Source organism: Narcine bancroftii, chromosome 6 (genome assembly GCF_036971445.1).
Source record: "Narcine bancroftii isolate sNarBan1 chromosome 6, sNarBan1.hap1, whole genome shotgun sequence".
Lineage (NCBI taxonomy): Eukaryota > Metazoa > Chordata > Chondrichthyes > Torpediniformes > Narcinidae > Narcine > Narcine bancroftii.
This window is the reverse complement of record NC_091474.1, coordinates 165212528-165238232: the sequence shown is the minus strand read 5'-3', so window position 1 is coordinate 165238232 and position 25705 is coordinate 165212528. Positions and strand designations below refer to the sequence as shown.

General features: G+C 41.3%; 2 protein-coding genes across 10 annotated transcripts in view; both read right to left on the bottom strand.

The window, feature by feature from the left end:
• The window catches only part of mpv17 (mitochondrial inner membrane protein MPV17), a 106409-nt gene extending 100730 nt beyond the window's left edge, over window positions 1–5679 (bottom strand). For 7 of the 8 annotated variants that reach the window (XR_011340507.1, XR_011340508.1, XM_069886585.1 and 4 more), the window contains exons 1-2: window positions 5507–5669; window positions 3673–3755 (exon numbers count right to left, since the gene is read on the bottom strand). Coding sequence is in view for 6 of the 8 variants with exons in the window: in XM_069886585.1 (XP_069742686.1) it covers window positions 3673–3755; window positions 5507–5508 (85 nt within the window). In the remaining 2 variants the exon portion in view is untranslated. Of the gene's footprint in view, window positions 1–3672; window positions 3756–5506 lie in introns of all 8 variants that reach the window. The other variant, XM_069886587.1, reaches the window with a different exon arrangement.
• A 6929-nt stretch (window positions 5680–12608) lies between these two features.
• Window positions 12609–25705, bottom strand: part of LOC138736690 (uridine-cytidine kinase-like 1) — a 111312-nt gene continuing 98215 nt past the window's right edge. For both annotated transcript variants that reach the window (XM_069886584.1, XM_069886583.1), the window contains exon 15: window positions 12609–15742. In XM_069886584.1, coding sequence (XP_069742685.1) covers window positions 15666–15742 — 77 coding nt within the window. In that variant the 3' untranslated portion in view covers window positions 12609–15665. The remainder of the gene's footprint in view (window positions 15743–25705) is intronic.

Sequence of the window (25705 nt, the reverse complement as noted above, 5' to 3'; positions counted from 1 at the left end):
GATGCCAGAGTGTGTGTGTTTTTTAACACTCAAAGAGTGCTGGGCGTGGGGATGCATTGTGGTGGTGGAGGCTGGCAAAATAAGGGCACTTAAAAGACCCTTAGATAGGCAGATGGATGCAAGAAAAATAGAGGTTTATGGGTGAGTGGTAGGGAAGGATTATATTGTTGTGGAGGAGGTTTATATATGTCGGTACAACATTTATTCTGTGTTGTAATGTTTTATGAAATGTCGACCGTTGTCATTTCTCCTATTGAAGCTGCTTGTGCTGCTGGGTTCTTGCAGAATGTGCTGGACTTTGCATAGGCTGGGTTTGTTTTCTCTGAAGCAGAGGCAGCTAAGGACTGATCTGATAGAACCATAGAATATTACATAGAAACAGGCCCTTCAGCCCATCTAGTTTGTGCTGAATCATTTTTCTGTCTTGTTCCACTGATCTGCACCCAATCCATAGTCCTCCATATCCCTCCCATCCATGTATCAGTCCAAATTCTTCTTAAATGTTAAAATTGAGCCTACATTCATCATTTCAGCTGGCAGCATACTCCACACTCCCACTACTTAAGTTCCCCCTAAACTTTTCCCCTTTCACCTTTAACCTGTGCCCTCTGGCTTGTATCTCATCTACCCTCAGTGGGAAAAGCCTACATACATTTACTCTGTCTATATCCCTCAATTTTAAGTACCTCTTTCAAATCTCCCCTCATTCTTCTACGCTTCAGGAAATAAAGACCTAAACTCTTCAACCTTTCCAGGTAACTCAGTTCCTGAAGTCCAGGAAACATGCTAGTAAATGAAACCCAAAAGTCTGCAGATGGTGTGATTGTAGTAAAAACATACCAAAATGCTGGAGGAACTCAGCCAATCTTTTCTGCATTCAAAAAAGCAAAATATAATACCAATGTTTCGGGCCTGAGCCCTTCTTCAAGGAATAAACAGAATGAGCCAGAAGCAGGAAATCTCAGAAAGACTCAGAATTCAGATAATGCTGGGTGGGGGAGGAATCCAGACCAACAAAAGGTGTTATCTGAATATGGTAAGGGATGAGGGATGAATTTATCATGTTTGTGCAAAAAAAAGACAGGACCAGAACTGCACGTTTCACAAACATTTCTATGACTGATTCCACCTGCATTGAATTCGCCCATCGTTATTGAATGAAGATCTACCGGGACCAATGCCTGAAGAGTGCGCACAAAATCAGTGAACCGGTGCAAACTCGAAAGGCCAACATGGCCTGTTTCCGCTCCGTAAATGGTTATATGGTTAAAAGGGGAGAGGGACAGAGCTGGGGGAAGAAGTGGGGCTTTAAATGAAAGCCAGAGAAGTCAATATTAATGCCATCTGGTTGGAGGGTGCCCATTTGGAAGATTGGGTGTTGTATCTCCAATTTGCAATGGTCCCAGTCTAGCAGTGCATGGATAGATGCGGATAGACATGTTAGCAAGGGAATGTGATGGGGAAATTGAAATGGATGGCGAATGAGAGATCCACACTATTGCAGCAGACAGGGCCAAAGTGCTCGATAAAGTGATCTTCCAGTCTGCACCCAGTCTCTCCGATGTAGAGAAGATCATAATGGGAGCATCAGATGCAGTAGATGATCCCTGCAGATTAACAAGTGAAATGATATTTCACTTGTAAGGACTATTTGGGGCCCCAAATGGTATTGAGGGTGGAGGTGTTGGTGCAAATGGAGCATCTCCTGCGGTCACAGGGATAGGAATCATTCCAAGGGAACTACTGGTGGTGAGGAAGGAGTGGACAAAGGATTCACGGAGGGAGCATTCCCTGTGGAAGGTGGAGAGGTGGGGAAAAAGAGAAATATAAGAGTAGTGGTGGGATCATGTAGTGGGTGGTGGAATTGGCAGAGGAGGATGCGTGGGATGTGGACGTTGGTGGGGTGGTTGTTGATCCTAGTAAATCTTCTCTGCACTTTCAATCTTAGTTATATCTTTCCTGTTATTAGGTGATGAAAACTGCACATGATACTCCAAATTTGGATTCACCAATGTCTTATACAACTTTACCAGAACATCCCAACTCCAATACGCCAATATGCCAAAAGCTCTTTACAACCCTATTTTTAGGAAATTATGTATCTGCATTCCCAGATCCCTCTGTCCTACCATACTCCTCATTGCCTACCATTTACTCTACATGTCCTTTCTTGGTTTGTCCTTCTAAAATGCAACACTTTGCACTTGTCTGCATTAAATTCCATCTGCCATTTTTCAGCCCAGTTCTCCAGCAGCTCCAGATCCCTCCAAGCTTGGAAAGCCATCCTCAATGTCCACAACACCTCGAATCCATCATCAGCTAACATTGATCCAATTAACCACATTATCATCCAGATCATTGATATAGATGACAAACAACAACAGTCCCAGCGCCAATCCCTGAGGCACACCATTAGTCACAGGCCTCCAGTCTGAGAAGCAATCATCCATCGCCACTGTCTGGCTTATCCCATATATCCAATGATGAATCCAGTTTTCTACCTTACCATGAATATTGCAACGACATCCACAGTCTTTCTTCCATCAACTTTCCTGGTAAACTCCTCAAAAAGCTAAAAGACTGGTTAAACACAACCTACCACGCACAGAGTCCTAATCAGCCCCTGACTATCCTAATAATAGTATATTTGATCTTTCAGAACGCCTTTCAATTATTTAGCAACTACAGACATCAGGCTAACTGGTCAACAATTTCCACGGTTACTTTTGGAGCATTTGTTAAACAATGGAACCACATGCCTATCCTCCAATCCTCCGGCATCACATCCGTGCTTTTTAAATATTTCTACCAGAATCCCTGAAATTTCTACACTAGCCTCCCTCAAGGTCCAGGGGAATATCTTGTCAGGCCATGGGGATTTATCCATTCTTATTTGCTTTAAGTCAGCAAGCACCTCCTCCATTTGATCCCTATTCCTGTTAATATTCCTTTTAACTTTGACGTGAATATACAAACTCCGTCCTCTCAAGATTTCACCTTTGAAGGTCTTCCACTTACCTTGCACATACTTGCCCGTAAACAACTTATCCCAATCCATGCATTCTAGATCCTTCCTCATTTCCTCAAAATTGGACTTTCTCCAGTTTAGAATCTCATCCTTAATTACAAGAATTTACTACAAAATTACAACGAGGAAGATTGGGTAGACAGTCAGAAAATGTTTTGTGTGTTGGTGTTAATTAAGAGCGCATATGTCTAAGATGAGAGTTATATAATTTAGTGTGGATCGGAATGGGAAATTATTTTTAAACACACAAAGAATGATTGGATTGCGGAAATCACTGCCCAAGGTTCTCTCACAACACTGCCCAAGGTTCTCTCACAACACTGCCCAAGGTTCTCTCACAACACTGCCCAAGGTTCTCTCACAACACTGCCCAAGGTTCTCTCACAACACTGCCCAAGGTTCTCTCACAACACTGCCCAAGGTTCTCTCACAACACTGCCCAAGGTTCTCTCACAACACTGCCTAAGGTTCTCTCACAACTCTGAGAGAAAACACTGAGGTCTAGAAGTGGATCAAGTGAGACCAATAAGATAAAATAATTTGCATAGACATGGCGGGCTGAAGGTCCTGTTTCTATGCTGCAGGACTCAGATCATTCTGCTGAAATTGAAATTACCCCAGTATTAACAACTATAATTTATTACCAGAAGTCAGTATTTGAACTTTCCATGGATGTTTAGTCATCAGCACCTGATAGGCTCTCCATGCTAATTTAAAGCTTTGTAACCTGTGCAAAATGAAAGAATAAAAAAAATACATCAATTATCTTCCAAAAATATACACGAATATAACACTACACTTTCTGTAACATACTTCATTCAGCTTTGGATAATTAAAAAAAAAGTGTTTTATATTGGAAACAGGCCCTTCAGCTTGTGATGACTGTACTAAACATGATGCAAAGTTAAACTTAGTCACTTTTTCATAAACATCATTCACAGCCCTCCAGTCCGTTGCTCATCTAAAAGCTTCTTAAATGTAACTATCGTGTCTGCTTCCACTACCCCTAGCAATGTGCTCTCAGCAAATACCACTCTCCGCATAAAACAAACTCTTATCTTGCTCCTCTCCTTTAAACTTTTGCTTGCCTTAAAAGGATGCACTCGTGTACTGGACATTTCTACTCTGGGGAAAAAAGTATCCATGCCTCTGATAATTTATAAACTCCCCTCAGTCTCTGTGGCTCATACTCTAATCCAAGCAGTACCCTGGTCAGTCTTTTCTAAATCCTTTCCAAAGCCACGTGCATCTTGTTATGAGGTGAACAGAATTCACACAATAGTTCCAATGCAGCCTAACCAAAATTTCATATGGCATTAATATGCAAACATTTCTGAAGTACTAACTTCATCTACATTTTTATACATATTTTAGGCTGTAGTAAATCAAGATTAAGTGACCACCACATTTGAATCCTCTAGTTTAAAATGCAAAGCAAAATATAGAAAAAAAATAAGCATCTGTACAAAGAGTCGACTTTGAAATAAATGGTATAATTTAAGTGTAATTTTAATGATCTAAAATGGAAGCACCACTTACATTAGCCAGGACATAGAAAACATTATGCTAAAGTGCTCATTTTGTCGCTAATGATGAAGAGGTCAAGATGTATTATATCAACGTTTCATATTCAAAGAATTAGAAAATGAAATCCAATGTCATTTTTGGTAATAGAGCCAGAAAACACATAACAGACCATTCAGTCCAAATTGTCTTCATTGACCAAATTGGGATTCTGAGCTAATTCCAGCTGCCTGGATTTGGTCCATATCCTTCTAATCCTTCCTATTGATGCACCCATTCAAATATCTCTAACATTGCAATTGTACCAAAATATCCTCTGAACAAAAAAAGTTGGCCTTCAGGTCCTTCTCATCTTTAGTTCTAGATTCATCCATTCTGAAAAAAAGAGACTGAAAGCATTCACTTCATGCCTACCCTCTATACTTCTACAAAGCCATCTCTCAGTCTCCTCTCAAGGGAATTTAAAAAAAGAGTATTTCAGACAACTCCACTGTTGACGATTAAGCTACATTTATGACCCCCGTTATCGACTTGACTTGTTGTCAGCCTTGCTACTATGAAGGTCGGAAATTCTGGCGTCTGCCCATGGCATGGAGAGAAAGAATGAAGTTTTTAGGTTTGAATGTCACTTCTTGTTCTCATCAAAGCTCTTACTTTCCAAATCCATTTGACAGGTACACAGCAAAACTTTGTCACGTAACCCTTTCTTTAAACCCTACTTACATTGGGCAAAATATTTATATTTATTCCTGATACAAATGGTAACGAAGAAACAAAGTTGCACAGCCTGACAGACACCTACATTTGGGCTAAATTAAATGACACGTTATCGAAGGCAAACGCCGATTTAAAATGCACAACCTTGAAATCCCCTCTGGATTATGACAAAACTCCAGTTTAAAATGCAACGGACTGGGCCACAGACAGTGCCCTTAAAAGACAGTAAAACCTCACATTGCTCCAAATTTATGGTAGAGGAAAGGATGAAAGGGGCTGCGAGTGAAATTCCTTCTGCTGCACTTTTACTGCCACCGCCACTCGAAATTCGGAGTTTTAAAGATGCATACTAACGCTCGGGAAAGGACAGGCAGAGGCGCCAGCAACAGGGCGCGGTCGCGTCACTTCCGCCGGCGCCTCATCAGCATGCTGTTCAGGGCCACTTCCGGTGAGGAGCCACGTACCATGTTGTTTCAATTACTTTTTCACCCCAGTCCTGGAACTTCTGAGTGTCTGGGAAAGAGTTACAGTTTATAATCCTTGCATCCACCCCCAAACCTAGCAAGCGGTGAACTTCTGCTGGATGCACTATTGGCTCCTCCAAAAGTAGAAAGTAGTATTTAAACCTGCAGAATCAGAAGCTCCACTGGCTGCAAACAAAAATATATCCCACGGGAAGAGGCCCGTGTTCATTCCGCTAGTTAAAAAAAAAGTCTATTGTATTGAACATATGGAAATAAATTCTTGATGCTGCAGAGCACGCACTTTCCATAAAACATGTACATTCATTTAAAAGGAGACTGTACTGACAATAATCACACCAGCAGTGCGAGTATAAGACAGCTTTAATAAACTAATATGTACACTAAGAGGTCTTGCCTCTGCAAGGCGAACCTGGAAGACTAGATTGTAGCTCTGGACTGCTTTATATACAAGGTCACCGGGATGACCCCTGGTGCCCTAGTGGTGTAATTACATCTCACCACAGAGAACACCAGAGACATTCAGTGCAATCACAGAAAAAAAAACACCGTCCTTTTTTCTATTTACTACCAGGGAAGATCAAGTGTCTGATAGCCATTGCAAAGAAACTATTTTGAACCTAAAAGTGCTGTTTTTCAGGCTTGTTTACCTTTCCAACCCCCCACCCCCAAGACTTAATTAACAAAAAAAAATTTTCAATAAAGAAATCCGTTCAGTCTTTTCACACTGTTACGAGCCCAAAGGACCCCAAAACCCAGCAGCAATAGACATTCAAGACAAGTAGTTTTTAAAACAAAAGTTATTTTTAATCAACTTTAAACATGAAAATAGAATCAAACTTTAACTTATCTCTATACTTAACTAACCCAAATTAACCCCCTTCTAATTCTAAGTGCACATGTATGTAACGTGTGTATAAATTTAAGAAAAGTTCTTTGGTTCACAGTTCAATCTCACTTCTCCTTCGAAGTTCTCTGGATGCAGGCAATTTTTATTCTGTGCACAGAATTTAACATGTATAAAGTTCACCAGGCTTTGGTGCTCGAAAGGTAAATGTTTACTGCTCAGGAAGGTTCTTGTAGGATTTGCAGAGAGATATTTGTTGTACCAGGATTTCCACAAGTGAGGTACCACCATTAGTCACCTCAATGTCTCGTTGATGAAACTTGCCCCATCTGGGTTCTCCAGATGATAACCTCTTTCTTTCAGGCTACCACAGAGTTCCTTTCTGTTTTACATATTCCAAGAGAAACATCAGACACATAGTGTTATAAATAGAGAATTTAGGTTAAAATGGCTTAAGTTAAAATGTGATGATTAATCATAAAAAGGGAAGCCAGAACGGACAGGGAGCTTACTAGCAGCCAAGGACAAAAAGTTCAGCTGGATATGTTTTTTTAAACATATCTTTTCATGGTCATAGTGAGAGACATGCAGGAGACAAAAGATTGATAAGAAGGGTGAGAAACAGAATTTAGTGTATGTAGAGTTCGCAGCGTACGTAACGAAGGTGATAATTAAAAATGCAGTTGTACTTAGAATGCTTTTGCAATACTAACCAATTAAAACAGTATTAATAAGAAGGGGACGTGGCAGCGAGGTCCTTGGGTCGTAGGTTTTATATCGGAGTGGCCTTCTCCTATGCAGGTTTCTTACCCGGGCTGGAGGGGTGGAGGGGATACAGCAATGAGCTCTCTGAACCCTTCTCCATTAACAATGGCGTGAAGCAAGGCTGTGTTCTCGCACCAACCCTCTTTTCAATCTTCTTCAGCATGATGCTGAACCAAGCCATGAAAGACCCCAACAATGAAGACGCTGTTTACATCCGGTACCGCACGGATGGCAGTCTCTTCAATCTGAGGCGCCTGCAAACTCACACCAAGACACAAGAGCAACTTGTCCGTGAACTACTCTTTGCAGACGATGCCGCTTTAGTTGCCCATTCAGAGCCAGCTCTTCAGCGCTTGACGTCCTGCTTTGCGGAAACTGCCAAAATGTTTGGCCTGGAAGTCAGCCTGAAGAAAACTGAGGTCCTCCATCAGCCAGCTCCCCACCATGACTACCAGCCCCCCCACATCTCCATCGGGCACACAAAACTCAAAACGGTCAACCAGTTTACCTATCTCGGCTGCACCATTTCATCAGATGCAAGGATCGACAATGAGATAGACAACAGACTCGCCAAGGCAAATAGCGCCTTTGGAAGACTACACAAAAGAGTCTGGAAAAACAACCAACTGAAAAACCTCACAAAGATAAGCGTATACAGAGCCGTTGTCATACCCACACTCCTGTTCGGCTCCGAATCATGGGTCCTCTACCGGCACCACCTACGGCTCCTAGAACGCTTCCACCAGCGTTGTCTCCGCTCCATCCTCAACATCCATTGGAGCGCTCACACCCCTAACGTCGAGGTACTCGAGATGGCAGAGGTCGACAGCATCGAGTCCACGCTGCTGAAGATCCAGCTGCGCTGGATGGGTCACGTCTCCAGAATGGAGGACCATCGCCTTCCCAAGATCGTATTATATGGCGAGCTCTCCACTGGCCACCGTGACAGAGGTGCACCAAAGAAAAGGTACAAGGACTGCCTAAAGAAATCTCTTGGTGCCTGCCACATTGACCACCGCCAGTGGGCTGATAACGCCTCAAACCGTGCATCTTGGCGCCTCACAGTTTGGCGGGCAGCAGCCTCCTTTGAAGAAGACCGCAGAGCCCACCTCACTGACAAAAGGCAAAGGAGGAAAAACCCAACACCCAACCCCAACCAACCAATTTTCCCTTGCAACCGCTGCAATCGTGTCTGCCTGTCCCGCATCGGACTGGTCAGCCACAAACGAGCCTGCAGCTGACGTGGACTTTTTACCCCCTCCATAAATCTTCGCCCGCGAAGCCAAGCCAAAGAGAATAAGAAGGGGAAGGGCAAACAACAAAGGTATAAAAATCAATGCACTGTATGTATCGGGGCTTAACTGGTGAGAAGCCAGTTGAGTCCAACTCTGCAGACTTGTAAATAAAGCTTGTCGTGTCATCAGTTTTAAAGAGACTCATGTGTGAGAAGTTTTATTTCTGACACATAGCACTTCCAGCCATCCACTGCTCTGGAGCTTTTCATCAGTTTCAACCAGTTTCCTGGCTTGCACTGTTCAGCTGCTTTTCAGTGTTACACACACTAGCTGGGAGAGCTTGTTAAATTGTCTCTCTCTCTTTCTCTAACTGCCAACTGTCAGAAAGCCCATGTGACTTTCTCACTTGCAAAACCTCCACCTTCTTCAGCAAATAACAGGAGTTCTTCTCCTTGGTCAAGATGTTGTCTTAGATCAGGGGTGTCAAACTCAAATTCACAGAGGGCCAAAATTAAAAACTTGGACTAAGTCGAGGGCCGAACTAAATATTTATTGAAAATTTTCAACAACATCTGCATGTTTTCTCTTCTTTCAACATATGTAATGTTAAACTTTAGGATATAACTTTAGGAGGATAATGTTACAGGTCAGGAGTAGGTAGCTCAAGTTCACCCTTTGCTTGACCTGAGGGAAACATATTTGGTCCCTGTGGAGATGTAGTCAGCATTCACAGGCTGTGTCCATTTTGGCCTGCATCAGGACTCAGCATTTCCTGCTCACTCCTCAGGCTCTAGGCCTCTATTCACCCTCGACCCACCATCCCTCTACCTGACCAGTCCTTTACCCAACCTCTACTCACCCCTCACTCCACTCGCTCTGCCTCTACCCACCCCATCCTATACACGCCCCTCTACTGCCTCTCCCCTCAACCTGTTCCTCCCTCTACCCGTCTCTCACCCTCTAATCACCCCTCCCCTACTCGCCCTGCCCCTCCCCTTTTACCTCTTCCCTATCCACCCCTCCTTCTACTCATCCCTCCCTCTAACTGCCTCGCACCACCATAACTTCCCCTGCCCATTACTCCTCACCTACACCCTCTGCCCACCACTGCTTACCCACCCACTCAGGCCCAGCGCGCTGCCGATCAGCCTTTGCGGACAGCCACCATCTCTCTCTTCACGTGCAGGGCCGAACCAGCTGTCTCTGGGGTCCGCGCGGGTGCAAGCGCTGAAGGTCGTGGCGACCGGGAGAAGTGCGCTCGTGCTGTGGAAGGGCCGTCCGGTGCCAGTCGCGCGGGGCTCGCGCTACCCGGGGGCCGTGCGCAGCCTGCCATGTCCGTCGCACGACAAGAAATCACAGGCACTCGCCCATCCGCCGCACCGCTCGACAGGTGGGAGAAGTGACTGGTTGTGCGGGGAGCCTTCCAACTGGCTTGCCGGCTGATGACATCGACAGACTTCTCGTGTTACAATTTCTCGTGTTACAATGGGGAAGGATGTGCAATGAAGGGGGAGGATGGTGGGGGTGACGTTACCAAAAAACAGCATCGGCTCTCGCTGCAGGGCAGGCCACCTCTAATACATTTTTGAAATGATCTTGCGGGCCAAATATAATTATATATATATTTGGCCTGCCGGCCAGAGTTTGACATGTGTGTCTTAGATAAACAAAACACAGGAGTGACCTTCCTTGCACTCTGTCAAATCCCTTGAAAAAAGCTTCCAACAGCCAGAGTGTCTCCAGTCCATTCATTTCATGACATCATTTCAATTAGCACCTACTTGTGAAATGTGCTTCACATTCTCCAGAGATCCTGCAATGTTACTGTTTTAAAATGTGTGTACGTATGTAACCTACTAATCTTACCAAAATCCCCCGAATATTTATCCATTACAACACCCATAGCATCAATCCTATCTATGCATTCCCATCAATTTACATTGTTGCATTTGTTCTCTAAATAACCATTACTACCCCTGCAGCACCTTATTGCTTCTTCCCCCCTCTGTTGTTTGGGAGACTTCCTTCAGTCTCAGCCCATCAATGCTCAGTAATGGGAAGACTCTTTTAGACTGTGGTACTTCCCTACAGTGCCCTCACGATGGCTGCTCCAAGTCTCTATGTATTCCTGAGCATATGCCAGCCTGAAATGTGCCAGTCAGCAGCATTCACTCACCAAAATTGCCATGAGCTGAAAGACCAACAGGCAGACCAAAGTGAGTGTTTCACCGAGATGATGGTCTTTCAGTGGTTCCGGATATCTGATTGTACATCCCTGGGAACACCCTGTAGATCACGTTGCTGTTGGGGATGAACATGACAAGGATTCTTTTCAGATTGCAGATTTATTGACAGAGTACATACATGACATCACATACAACCCTGAGATTCTTTTTCCTATATACCACTGCAAAATATCAGTGCAGAAAAAAACTGACTCAATGTACACATAAAAAATATAATGAAATGTGAACAACTGACTGTGCAGTACAGAGAGAGAAAAAAATCAATAAAGTGCAAAAGTAACAGGCCTAAAATAAGTCCCTAATTGAGTTTGTTGTTGAGATTCTGATAGTGGAGGGGTAGCAGCTGTTTCTGAACTTGGTGGTGCAAGTCTTGTGGCACCTATACCTCTTGATTGTAGCAGCGAGAACAGAGCATGTGCTGGATGGTGTGGATCCTTGATTACTGCTGCTGCTCTCCAACATCAGTGATCCCTGTAGATGTTCTCAATGGTGGGGAGGGTTTTACCTGTGATGTCCTGGGCTCTGTCCACTACCCTTTGCAAGGCTTTTCACTCAGGGGCATTGATGTTCCCCTACCAGTCTGTGATGCAGCCAGTCAGCACACTTTCCACCAAACATCTGTAGAAATTTCCCAGTGTTTCCAATGTCATAACAAACCTCTGCAAACTGATGAAGTAGAGGCGCTTTCTTCATGATACCATTTGTGTGTTGGGACAAGGAAGGAGCCCCTGAGATAGAGACACCCAAGAACTTAAATTTGCTCACCCTCTCCACCTCTGATCACCCAATGATCAGTGGACCATACACTTTTGGTTTTCTCTTCATGAAATTAACAATTATCTCCTTGATTTTGGTGATATTGAGTGTGAAATTGTTGTTAGTGCATCATTCAGCCAAGTTTTCAATCGCTCTCCTGTTTGCTGACTCATTGTCCCTTTTTATACAACCCACTATCTTGGTACCATCAGCAAACTTGTAGATGGTGTGGCAGAAATACAGAGCCACACAGTCAAAGGTGTAAAGCGAGTAGAGCAGGGGACTAAGAACACAGCCCTGTGGTCCTCCAGTACTGATAGAGATTATGCAGATGTTCTTTCCAATCCTCAGATTGTGGTCTGAAGAAGAGGAAATCCAGGATCTAATTACACAGTGGGGTATTGAGTCCCAGGTCTTGAAGTTTGCTGATCAATCTTGAGGGGATGTTGTAACCGTTGTCAGAAATGTTATACGAGGAACCGAAGTCCCACAATTGGTTACCCAGAGTAATGAAACGATAGACAGAGGTTTCCCTTAACACCGTGCTCTTTACTACGATTCTCAAGACACAGACGATTTACACAAAATGGCATAAACTATAGTATTTACACAAGCTTGTGACTTCAAGTCACAAGGCAATCTCATGAGTCCTTTAGTTAATGGATAGCTCATATGGCAACACCCACTCCTGGTGACTGTGGGTCACTCTGATTAGCACTCCCTAGCATTAGGGTTTTTTTTAAGTTTCTATTTTTTATTTTTAGTAGTTTTCTTAGTTTTTTTCCTTTTTATATATTTTCAACATATATTTGTTAACATTGTAATATTGCGATTTGTTATTTTTTGTTATCATTATCATATATATGTTGATTTAAATAAAATATTCAAAAGAGAACAGTTTTTTAAAAAAGGCATGCAATCTTGTGATTTATCCAACTGAACTGGCAGATATACTACAGAAAGAGCAAAATAATAATTTTTTTTGGTCAAATTGTAATTGGTATTTCAGAAATCATCCTTCTTTGGACTAAACTTTAACTATAGAATTTAAGTTAAAAATTTCAATAAATTAGAAAAGTTCAAACTTTTGTATTGCAATAAACATAAAATTTTACAATCAAGTTTTAATGTTTTAATGTACAGTTTGGTACAATCAAAAATTCATTCAGAATTTCATATAGATCTTGTGCAGTATCTGAACCAAACCAGTTACCCAACTGGAATGAGCATATACAGGTATTTCATTCTGACTGTACATGTACTATGAATTTTGTAATACAGAAAAAATCTGCACAGTTAAAATAGCAGAGATTGCCACATTTATGTACAGTAAAATCCCCATTATCTGGAATCAAGCAACTTGCAGCCTCAAGCTACTAGCAAAAAAAAATCAGTTAAATAGGTAAAAATACGAAAATTTAAAATTGGTGCCACCTAGGGGTCAGTTCACCAATCACGCAACATGCAACTCACGCAACTGAAAAATTCACTTATCTGGTATCTACCAACCCCCATAGGTGATGGATAGCAAGGGTTTTACTATACATCATGTAGCAGAACTTTTGAAATTTGAACATTTCCATATTTAAAGAATCTTAATACATCATTAATATTCTGGGGATTCTGTATGCTAAGTTAATAATTCTATCCGGTGATCTTCCCCTATCCTTACATCCTCCTCTACAGAAGTAAAGTCTTATACTAACTACTACTGCCTTTTGGGTGAAAGCATATTTAGATATTAACTGCAACATTCTTGGATTTTAAAAATAACCAAATCTAAAAAATTAATATGGTATTCTATGGACAAATTTGATTACATTTATACAAATAGATTATATTAATATGCATGAATAATTCATAGTGCACAATACTTGAAGTTCCATTTATTTTCAAGTAAAGTTGAGTCTTGACAGGTTCACACCTATTTTCAAAGGAGAATAACCAAAAGTCTTTGAACAATATGAACTAGTTAAAAATTGATTACAGATATAATTTAATGAGTTCAACAACTGTCATTAAGCATACATTAGATACGGAATAATACCAGGAAATTTTTTTTTTAAACAGGCAGAAAAGTCATTAGGCATGACTTGACATGGAAGATCAGAGATCTGAAGCATTCATTTCATTTCGTTTTTCTTTCCACATATATTTCCAGTATTTTATTCAGCATTTTTGCAATCTCTAGTGTTTGTGACAACATCAGAACATGGACATAATTTTTAAGATCTAAGCTTCTGTAAGAATCCCACATCATTGATACTGCCCCAGGGTATATGCAACAATTTACTATTTCCCTGTCAAAATGGACTTGTGTCTTAATGAACTCAAAGAAAAATAAACGGATACCATTTATTCTGGTTAATCATATGAAAATTGGTAGAAATCTTAAACAATCTTACCAATTCCTCAGAGCCTCTATTCATAACAGTAGGTCATTCAAAATGCGAGATCAAAAATATCATCCAATTAAGCTGTAACTCTAATGTACAGGTGTTTGTTTTATTATAGAGAATACAGTACAACTCCTGATTATCCAAAATCAGATTTGCCGAAATCCTCATTTATCCAGATTTTGTTTTTAAATTTTGGATAAATCTAGGATATCTGAAACAAATCAGAAATCCTCATTTATCCAAAATTTTAATTTATCCAAAATTTTTTGGGGCTGAACTGACTTCACAGGTTGAAAAAAAATTAATTGACATGAAATTAGAATGATGTCTTCATCCTCCCTCCCCTCTCTCCATTTCTTCATCTTCCCCTATTGACTTTTCTCTCTAACTCTCCCTCACAAACTGCGTGCCATTGTCTTCCAGCCACAAGTAGTCAAGGAGAGTGGCCTCCTGGATAGGAGGCTCAGTGGCGTTCCCTCACTCCTCTCTCCCCTTCCCTCCCTCTCTCTCAGGCACAGTGGAGCCCCCGACGCTGACTTCAAACTCTTCCCTTGGCCGACTACCACACACACACTCCGGACTCCCAGGTGTTCATGTGTGGTAGGCCTAGGGGAGGATTTGGAGTTGGGACACAAGCTTCGGGAACTCTGGTGACCAGGGAAACAAGAGACCACTGACTCACCAGTGAGTGTTCCACCTGCCCAGGAAGCCTCCCCGTGGATCAGCTGTAGTGGTGGGGACATGTTGGGGACTGGCAGAGGCAGGTCTCTGTGATCGGCAGCAGCATTACACCCAGCATTTTTTGGTGAGAATTAAACATTATTTTAATGCTTAAAAAGCCTTCCTTTGTTGTTTGTTGTTGTTTAAACAATGATAGAAGTGACTTACTGTGGCTACTGGGTGGTTTTTAAAAAAATGACCATTTATCCGGTCCTGACCATTTTGGATAATTGGAGTTGTACTATAATTGCTAATTCACTACTTAGTGAATGATTTAGGTGATTAACATAATCAATTTCCCATTGCACTTTTTCATTTTCCATTTCATAATTTCTTTTAAAAAAGACATTGAATCCCTTTATTTAAACACTGAAGCAAGGTAAGCAAAGTTGTGCGAGGTATGGTTAGTATCTTAACAGAGACCTGTATCATTACATCTTAAATTTCATTTTGGATCAACTTTTATATCTGAATGCTAAATACAGTTGATTGAAAATTAGACTGGTAAAATATAATGGATATATATATATATATATATATATATATATTATATATATAGCCTGGGAATTGCAATTAATCACCACCCCTGAAAATTTTGTTTTTTTTTGTTTCAGTCCTGTTTAAATACAAAAAGTTCAAGTTTAAAATTTCAAATTGTGGTTATTTACTTAAATATTTCTACTTGGCATTGAAAGGCAGCAAGAATGATTAGATTATGTAGAATCAGACATAGTTCGTACTCCAATCTAAATCTCTGAATGTAAAAATGTTAATCTTAAAATAGTTTGCTTGATGATCAATTAACGATTACCAAAACAACTAATTTTAAAGGGATAATTTGAATTCACAAAATTACTATTCAACTTCTTATAATGATATACAATTAAAATGTCCTTTTTTACATCAGTTGGTATTTCTTCATCGCCACACTGATTTCCCAAGATACTCAGTAGTGTATGCCCTCATCGCTCTCATACCAATCAGATGGAGCATCAGTGCCAAAGTATCGATCACCAAAGTTACCTGAAAAAAAAATATTTTTAATTTTCATTAAAAAATGGACTTTAATGGAAAATTTCTATTGTACACTTTTGCACGTAAACAATACATGCAACAATTCATTCTCTTCTGTAATTTGAACCTATTCATCATGAAAAATGTAAAAATCATTTAAATTCCTATGGATAAAGAGACTACATGCATAGAATTTTGAATGGTTGTAGGAATTGTAGTCTATTGATATTTCTAGTGACGATTAAACTTGTATGAATAAATTCAAGCTATTTCAATGAGCACTGGTTCATTGATTCAGGATGGCAGGACAACATCACAGTTGAGAGGTTGAAAGGCATAGTTGATAATGGAGGCAAGTAGAATACTAAACGGTGTGGAATTGGAATGAAAGTTTAGTCCTTCCTTGGGTGATTCTTGCTTTGCTACTATGGAAATGGCAGTTTGAATTAAGATTGGGACAGTATTAGCAGACAAAATAATGCCAAGGATATCCAATTTGAGCTGCACTATGAAGAGTGAGTTGTATTTTTATATGCTATTTGACAAAAGCACATTGTCATTGAAAGGGCCCCCCCCCCTCCCCCATTCTCAATGTACGCGCTAGACAAGAATATTTTTACATGTTGAAAGAACATGCACAATTTATAGTGGCCGTGGGAAATTTTGATCTTGGGAATATCTGTTTGGCCTGAGTAGGGTGGTACTGAGAAACAGAACATTCTGGAGATTAACATATCAAGTGCCTCTAATCTGAAACAATATTAAGTTGATTCTGTCCTATGGCATCAGTTTAACCATCCTCATGACATCAAATCAAACCATAAAATTCCTCAATTGCACACTATTTTTAACAAGATAGGCTTTCAAGAAAGGCTTTTAAAATCATGACAGAATTAAAATCCTGCTTAACTCTGAAGCGTGTCTTTGATCTATTTAATTAATTCCTCTCCAAAGCTTGTTAATGTGTTGTAGGATAACATCTATATAATGGGTGATTGACCCCTCTGGGGGAAGTTGATTGGATATTAATTGTGGGAGATTGGCTGATACTGGGACGATGGCATGTGTTTTGTCTCATGTTCCAAGTAACTGGAAATTGTTTATGTCAGTCAGAATTTAGAATACTACACCTGCGCGATATGCGTGTGGACATTATACCAAAATATTTGACACAAATTTACAATTTTCTACGTGTTATATATGTGTGTGCACATTTTATGAGTGAAAATGCAGAAATCATGGATCAATGAGGTCCCATTTCACCTGCAAATCTCCATAAATGTTGATTAGGTCAAAATTTGAACTATTGGTAGTAAAAATATGTTAGGAGTTCAAAGGTGATTGATGTCCAAAAATACCCCATCAATTTTCTGGTGTGCTATAAAAATGGTCCAAAAAAAAAAAAATTCACTCTGCATTTTACTACAAAAAAAAAATTTAATTGAACAACACTGGGATGAAACAATGTCCTGTTAATGCCATTATTGTGTTACCTCTCCCAGTGTGCATATAACAATTTCAGGTACTTTACTTCCAGTAGATCAGATATTACAAATTTCAGGTTTCCATAATCTGTGGATTTTATTAATATTATTCAAGCTTCTGATAATCAGTAGTATAGTTTCAAGGATATAAAATTTAACTCCAATTTCCAATAATGCTCTCCCTAACCTCTTTCCTCATCTAATCAGATGTTGCATTTAAGTTTGAAGTAAATCTCACTGTCAAACATATCCTATACTTGCTATTGTATATGACCACATCTTGTATTTTAATACACTTTGTTCACACTCAATTTTCCAGTTTACAAAAAATTCATAAGCAAAAACCAGGAAATAAACTACAGATTTAACCCCTCTTTCTCATATTGAACACACTCAATTGATCACTATAGATAAAATTGAGAAAAAATTGCAAAAACGGAACATAATGATCTAGATCTAATGAAAAGGAATCCCAAAATAAATGTCAAACATTTTGTCAACTTTAAAGTATTGTTAGGAACTTCAAATACAGAACTAGCAGTTTTGTCACATGCCTCCAGGATAACAATTATTCTTCTATACTTCATACCGGTTGCTCAATGGAAGCATTGAGAATCAATTTGTTATGAATAATTAATTTCTGATAAAATTCTTATTTTCTTAAATCTAATCTCCTTTAATTTTCTTTAATTATCCGGGTATTTTCTCCTACTCATTTTATTTATTGGTTTAGCTTCAACATTTTTTGAATTTTTATATAAACATAAAATTGAAACATTTCCTTTACTGTTGTTTTCACAAGAGAAAAGCAATAGATTCTGACAGTTTGTAGCAGTAAAATTATAAATTTAAGTGTCTAAATACAAACATACATAAAAATCAGAAAAATGTATCTGGCTTCTGCCTACCAGCAACCATTAAGTAGTCAACACTGCACATATGTTTAGCATTCTTTACTGAGGTTATTGAACATTTCACTGTTCAATTTCTAGTCACCAGCATTCCACCTGCTATGCCCTCAACCACAGGTATACGCTATCACTATTTCACTGCAAGGTTAATGTTCTTTATCTGAAAAAGTGTTTTATTCATCATACTGTATGCAAATTAAAGGCACAAATAGATATTAGTGGGTACAATGTAATAATCATTATAAATATGTTTGCAAAATGACCAACTTTGGAAATTAAATATTCCAGAATATTTAACTATTAAAAGGACTAGTAAAATGGTGAGAGATTAAAAGGGATTAGTATTCTGAGGGACCTGTGACAGGTACACAAATCATTGAAAGTTAACATGGAACCATTAAGGAGGTCAACATTATGTCACCATTTATTGCAAAAGGATTTAAGTATAAAGGTATTTTACTCTAATTGTAAAGGGCAATGCTGAGAATTTTGTGGAAAGATCCATCGGGCACACAAAACTCAAAACGGTCAACCAGTTTACCTATCTCGGCTGCACCATTTCATCAGATGCAAGGATCGACAATGAGATAGACAACAGACTCGCCAAGGCAAATAGCGCCTTTGGAAGACTACACAAAAGAGTCTGGAAAAACAACCAACTGAAAAACCTCACAAAGATAAGCGTATACAGAGCCGTTGTCATACCCACACTCCTGTTCGGCTCCGAATCATGGGTCCTCTACCGGCACCACCTACGGCTCCTAGAACGCTTCCACCAGCGTTGTCTCCGCTCCATCCTCAACATCCATTGGAGCGCTCACACCCCTAACGTCGAGGTACTCGAGATGGCAGAGGTCGACAGCATTGAGTCCACGCTGCTGAAGATCCAGCTGCGCTGGATGGGTCACGTCTCCAGAATGGAAGACCATCGCCTTCCCAAGATCGTATTATATGGCGAGCTCTCCACTGGCCACCGTGACAGAGGTGCACCAAAGAAAAGGTACAAGGACTGCCTAAAGAAATCTCTTGGTGCCTGCCACATTGACCACCGCCAGTGGGCTGATAACGCCTCAAACCGTGCATCTTGGCGCCTCACAGTTTGGCGGGCAGCAGCCTCCTTTGAAGAAGACCGCAGAGCCCACCTCACTGACAAAAGGCAAAGGAGGAAAAACCCAACACCCAACCCCAACCAACCAATTTTCCCTTGCAACCGCTGCAATCGTGTCTGCCTGTCCCGCATCGGACTGGTCAGCCACAAACGAGCCTGCAGCTGACGTGGACTTTTTACCCCCTCCATAAATCTTCGTCCGCGAAGCCAAGCCAAAGAAGAGAAAGGGCAATGCTGAGAATTTTGTGGAAAGATTTACTCAAGGACATACTTACAAATTTAACCAAGGACATACTTGCACTAGTGAGAGTGCATTGAAGATTCTTACATTCGTTTCAGAGATGCAGGTTTGTCTTACAATGCTGTACTGAACAAGAGGCAAGCAAGAAGAATTGGTCGGCATGGATCGCAAAGGTCCATCAGAAATTGCATCTGGGGCCTTGGCACTCTCTCTCAAAAACTGGAGAGGGGGTGAGTCACGTGATGAAGTAGCGGCTGGTCGGGTGGAACCAGCCCTCTCCAGAGAAAAGAAAAAAAAGTGTGAAAAAACAGAGCTCAATAAACATAACATACAGGAAGAGAAAGATAAAGTTACAGAGAAGAGACAGAAGATGGCACCCAAAAGAGAAAAAGTAAGAATAACAGTGAAAAGGGAAGAAGGAAAACAACTGGAGAAGAAAGAAGGCCTTACATGCACGTCGGAGCAGAGAGCCACCGTAGAGAGGAGCAGTCGATCTCCGGTGTTGGTGAGTCCCGATGAGCAGTGTCCTCCCGACCAGTGGACTTCAAAAATGGCTCTCAGAGCCAAGAAGAGGTGCGCAGTGCCAAGTAAAATAAAAGGTCAATGCCGGTGGGAGGGGAATGCAGCTGAGGAGTGGCCAGCTGCAGAGCAGCCAGCTGAGAAATACCCAGTATCGGGGCGTTCGGCTGGGGGAAGTAAACAAGAAAGAAGAAGAGTGGTGAGAAAGAGAATGAAGGGCTGGAAGAGGGTGAGCGGCAACGGAGTAACCGACAGGGGTACGACCTGCGGCAGGGGGCCCAGCAGCAGGTCAGCCTGAAGCAGGGAGCCCAACAACAGGAGACACAGCAGCTGGAGGCCCAGCAAGGATACAGAAGCAGCTCACCAGAGAAGGATGAGATACAGAGAAGAGAAGAAGAAGACACAGAGATAGATACGGACACAGAAGAAGAGGAGGAAGAAGACCAAGAATTTCAAAGGAAAGATGGTGGTAAAATAGAAGGAGAAAGTTTTGATAAAGCCTTTTTCGAAGAACAAATGAGGTCATTAAAAGAATGGCTATCATTAGAATTTAGTTCAATCAAAAGAAAAATGAAAAGAGCTGAAGACAGAATGCAAAGCTTAGGGTTGGTCATGATTGAAATAGGGAAAAGAGTAGAAAATGTGGAGGAAGTTGGAAGAGAGCGGAAAAAAAATTAAAGAGACACAAGATTTATTGTCACAAAAAATTTATGTATTGGAAAACTACAGTAGGCGAAACAACATAAAAGTACTGGGCCTGAAAGAAGGCAAAGAAGGGTCAGATATGAAGGAATTTATAAAAGGATGGATCCCGAAGGGGCTGGGAACGACAGATTCACGTGAAGAAATAGAAATCGAAAGGGCGCGTAGAGCGCTAGTACCGAAACTGCCACCACATCCGAGATCCATATTAGTGAAATTTCTAAGATATACGACAAGAGAAAATATACTGGAGCAGGCAAGAAAGAAGGTTAGAGAAGACAATAAGCCGTTGGAATATAAGGGACAAAAAATATTATTTTACCCGGACATAAGCTTCGAACTTTTAAGAAGAGGAAGGAATTCAACACGGCGAAAACAATCTTATGACATCCAGCAGTACTCAAAGTATTCATTCCTGGGGAATGGAATAGACAGTTCTCGGACCCAAAGAAAGCCCAAGAATTTGCTGAACATTTGCAGGACAAAAGAGAGGAGGAGGAATGACAAGAAGGATGACCAGCAAGAAAATATACAAAAATATGTAAAAATATAAAGTAAAGATAATGTATATTTAAAGATGGATAAGAGAAGGGGAAGAAGGGAAAAAAGAGAGCTTTGTTATAAGTATAGGAAAATTGTGTTCTCGGGGGGGGGGGGGAAGAGAATAATGGTCACTGCAAAATCAGTTGACGCTTGCGAGTAAGTTCGCAAACTGAATGGAAAGGGGAGTTGTGGTTGCTGTCAAGGGACAAGGGGCAATCCAAGGAGGGGAGGTTCATTTGGGGTTAAAGGGTATTGCTTGTGGGGATTGTTGGGGTATTTCATGTCTTAAGTGTGTTGTCATTTATTGAGATTAAAAAGGAAAACTTAAAAAACAGTAATGGAAAAAAGGGATGGAGGTGGTGAAGAGGCGGAAAAGTGAAAATAAAGATACAAGATGGCCACACTAGACTATATGACTAAACATTAATGGAATATATAACCAAGTTTAAGTGTATCCCATTGGGAAAAAAAAAATCACATGTGGTTTAAAAGACAAAGTTACAGTGTTTGAAAGAACCTGGGAACCATATATGGAACATAACGGAAGAAGCGGGCCTAGGACCACCACCACCTAAAATGATAAGATAAACACGATCAGATTTAATGTGAATAAGTAGATGATTCACATTTTTTGTTTGTATTCCTTTTGTATAAAGATATTGTTTTATTTTATTTTATATGTTCAATATTTACTGTTTTTGGAGGGGGGTGGGAAGGGGGGAGGGATGGGGAAAAAAAAAGAGAAAATGTCACTGTGAATATTTAAAGAGATGCATCTGTAAATATATTGGTTGATGGGTTCATAGTGCGATAAATAAAGAATTACAAAAAAAAAACTGTAAAGAACTGGCCATGTGGTGCAAGGTGCTCTCGAGACTGCTGCATGTAGCATAGGTGTGGCCATCCCCGCACCTCTGTTCTGGCAGTCACCAGAGTGGTTCATATAGTGATCCAAGATAGAAAGGGTCTGAAGAGTTGCCATGAACAAGTCACCTGTCAATGGGTTCAAAGGCATATCCAACATGACCCTCCTCTTGATGACTACCTCCGTGTGTGGCTGCATCAGGCTGTGCGTGGATCTGTTGCAGTCATGTACTTATCTTCGACAGAAGGAGGCAAACGAATGTCAGGATCACCCGAGTGGCAGTGAGCCAATAAGAAATTCAGAGGCGTTTAGCTGGGTAGTTTTTGGGGAGTGGAAGAATGCAATGCTGTGTCTAGTGAATAATGAAAAGGAAGTCGACTTTATGGTGTGCTGAAAGAAACTAATGAGTGTATTTATTTGTTGGTAAGCTGTGTAAATCAGTGTCATTACATTTTCTTTATTTTTCAATCTTTTTTATTGAATGCATGGAGAGAGTAAGGATACATGATTGACAAAATATACAACCACCAATAAAAAAAATTATAGTGCCTTCATCTCTCCATCACAGTCAAAGAGAAAAAAAGATACATTATACTAAAACCCTCTGTACTAATCTATATTTAAAAAAAGTAGCATGAAAAACAAGTACCTTCTAATTTAAAATGGATAGTGATGAGAATAAAATTCTGACTGTACTACTGAAAGGATCTGATAAGCCTGTGTCCAAAAGACCATTAACTTTAGGAGATGATGCTACATGTGCTTTCAACGACGTGAAAACTATGGTTGCGAATCAAAAGCCGAACACCTTTTTCTCTCTTACCGCAGATGCATCTGTCAGAGCAGTGTTAGCAGTGGGCAATTGGAACCTCTGCTGTTTTTTTAGGCCAAGCTGACACCAGTTCAGGCAAAGTATAGTACGTTTGATCAAGAACTCTTGGCCATCTATCTCACAGTGAAATATTTCTGCTTTTTATTGGAAGGTTGTCATTTAACCATTTATGCAGACTACCAGCCTCTTGCGCATACTGCAAGTACAAGCATACATCTCGCCCAGAGAGATTCAGCAGTTGGACTTCATCCTACAATTTTCATCAGACATATGGCACATCCAAGGAAAAGTGAATGCCGTGACCGACACCCTAACCAAGGGCAACATTGATGCCTTACATAAAACTAATGCCAACAATTTCACCACCATGGCTCATGCACAGCACACTGATTCTGATCTCATCCGGTATCGTGGATCAACTCTGGTCTCCCTCTTGAAAGTGTGACCCTGGGTGAATCGGGTGAAAAGTTAGTCTGCGATTTTTCCACAGGAAGGCCTAGGCCTTTTGTGCTGTCGGCTATAAAGCAGATAGTTTCTGAGTCTCTTCAAATCTATTACATCCTGGTAGAAGAGCATCAACCAAACTAGTTATGGAAGGTTTTACCTGGCTTCATGTTAAACAGGATGTTGGATTATGGACAAGGACCTGCTTGCCGTGCCAACACTCTGAAGTCTCCTGACACGAAATCCAAGCTGGGGGTTTTTATTGTTCCTGATTCCTGTTTCCAGGACATGCTCCTATACTTGGTAGGCCCACTTCTGCCATCTCGGGGATAGACTTATCTGCTCACATGTGAAGACTGGACTGCCAGGTGGAAGGAGGCCATTCCTATCACAGACATCTCCGTGGAGACAGTTGCTAGGGCTTTCGTGGATCATTGCATCCCATCTTTCAGTGTTCCCATCACGATTATAATGGATCGAGGATCTCAGTTCGAGTTGGCGTTGTTCCGAGCTCTCACTGATCTTCTGGGCACTACCCGTATTCACACTACAGCTTACCATCTGCAGGCCAATTGCCTCATTGAGCATTTCCATTAACAATTGAAGGCAGCATTAACAGCAAGTGGTGATGCATCTACGTGGAGTGAAATGTTTGCCCATGGTTCTCCTCAGAGTAAGCACTGCTGTTAAGGCAGATCTTGGATGCTCAGCAGTAGAGCTAGCATATAGCACTATGTTAACCTTGCCAGGTGAGTTTGTGAATCCGAGCCCAAGCACAACGTTCTGTGATCCAGCTAGTTATGTTGATTATCTTTGGGAAAACACAAAATTACAGCAACCTACTTCCATGTGGCAGGAGTCACCTGCAGTGTATGTGCTGCACTCTTGTTCCTCCAGCATGATGCTGTTCACAAACCACTTCAGCCCATTTACAATGGTTCTTTTCAGGTCTTACAATACCACCTGAAGAATTTTGTGATCGACAGGAATGGAAAACTGTCACTGTTTCCATCAACAGGCTGAAGCCAGCATATATTGACCGTCCATGTTCTGCGGCGGAGCCCAAGTCAGAGGACTAGTTGCACCCTTGCCATTTGGACTCTGTCTTGCACTATTGTACGAGGTCAGGCCAAACTGTCAGCCCTCTGGACCGTTACGTAGCGGGACAGTTCCAATCAGTCACCTCATTCCATGGCTTGGAGGCTTGGGGTGGGGGGGGCCTGTCACAATCGCGTACTTACCTTTGTCGGGAGGAGGAGAGTGAATGTCAGGATCACCCATGTGGCAGTGAGCACGTGGACCGGCACAGGGCACCAAAAATGGAGAGAGCACACTCCATTGAGAAGGAGAAGCAGAGGAGACGACCCTAAAGGATGGTGACCACAGCAGTGGAACAACGAGGGGCTCAGTGGCTGAAGAACCCACACAGGCTGTGGATGGCTGGTGACTTGTGGCCGGTAGACCCACACATGCTGTGTGCTGCCAGAAACTGGCTCATAGGAACCAGGTATCGGAACCGGGATTCGAGAGGGTGATGAGGGCAAGAAAGGCTCCCGAGAGGTCTCGAAAGCTAAAGGCTTCCTGATCATGTTGAAGATTTGGCTGTGGAGCTCGGGTTGTTGATGTATTGAGCAGGAGTTCGTGCTACTGTGGAGACTGCGGGAGTGCTGGAGGTGAATCCATGGAGACTCAACCTCTGAAGGGACTCTTTCTCGTATTGTCAGGGTGCTAGGCAATGCTCCTGGTGACTATTTGCCTTATGGCAGGCAGAAGTTGGTCTATCACATATACAGTATGACATTTTTAATATATTATGACAGATTATAGATGTTTTTGGGAGATAAAATTGGGCAGGTTTTTTAGTGTAGGTCACATACAAACACTAAAACAGATTTTATTGAAAATACTGGAACTCTACTCATGCTAGACAGGCCGGTGCCAAGAACCTTTATATAAGCTTTGGAGAGTGCCCAAGAGACTTCACATGGATTGTTGATTACAAAAAGGCAACAGATGAAAGAACTCGTTGGAGCCGCAGGCTGTCTGGAATGGAATTTATTGTTCTAAGAGGGTCATGTGGTTTTGAAAGCAGAGAGAGTAAAACAGGCTTTTTCTTCGAGGGAGAGAGAGGTGGGGGGGGGGGAATACAGTTCTGCAGTTTTTACAGTCAGCAGAAGCACTGAGACTGAAACAGGACAAGCTGGCAAGTTTATGGAAAACCCCATTTGGAAGACGCATTGTGGCTGCTTCGTTCAGCCTGGTCAAACCCCTTGTGGTTCATGCAAGAGGAAAGGACTGGCTGCCTAATGTTTCACTTGAAATA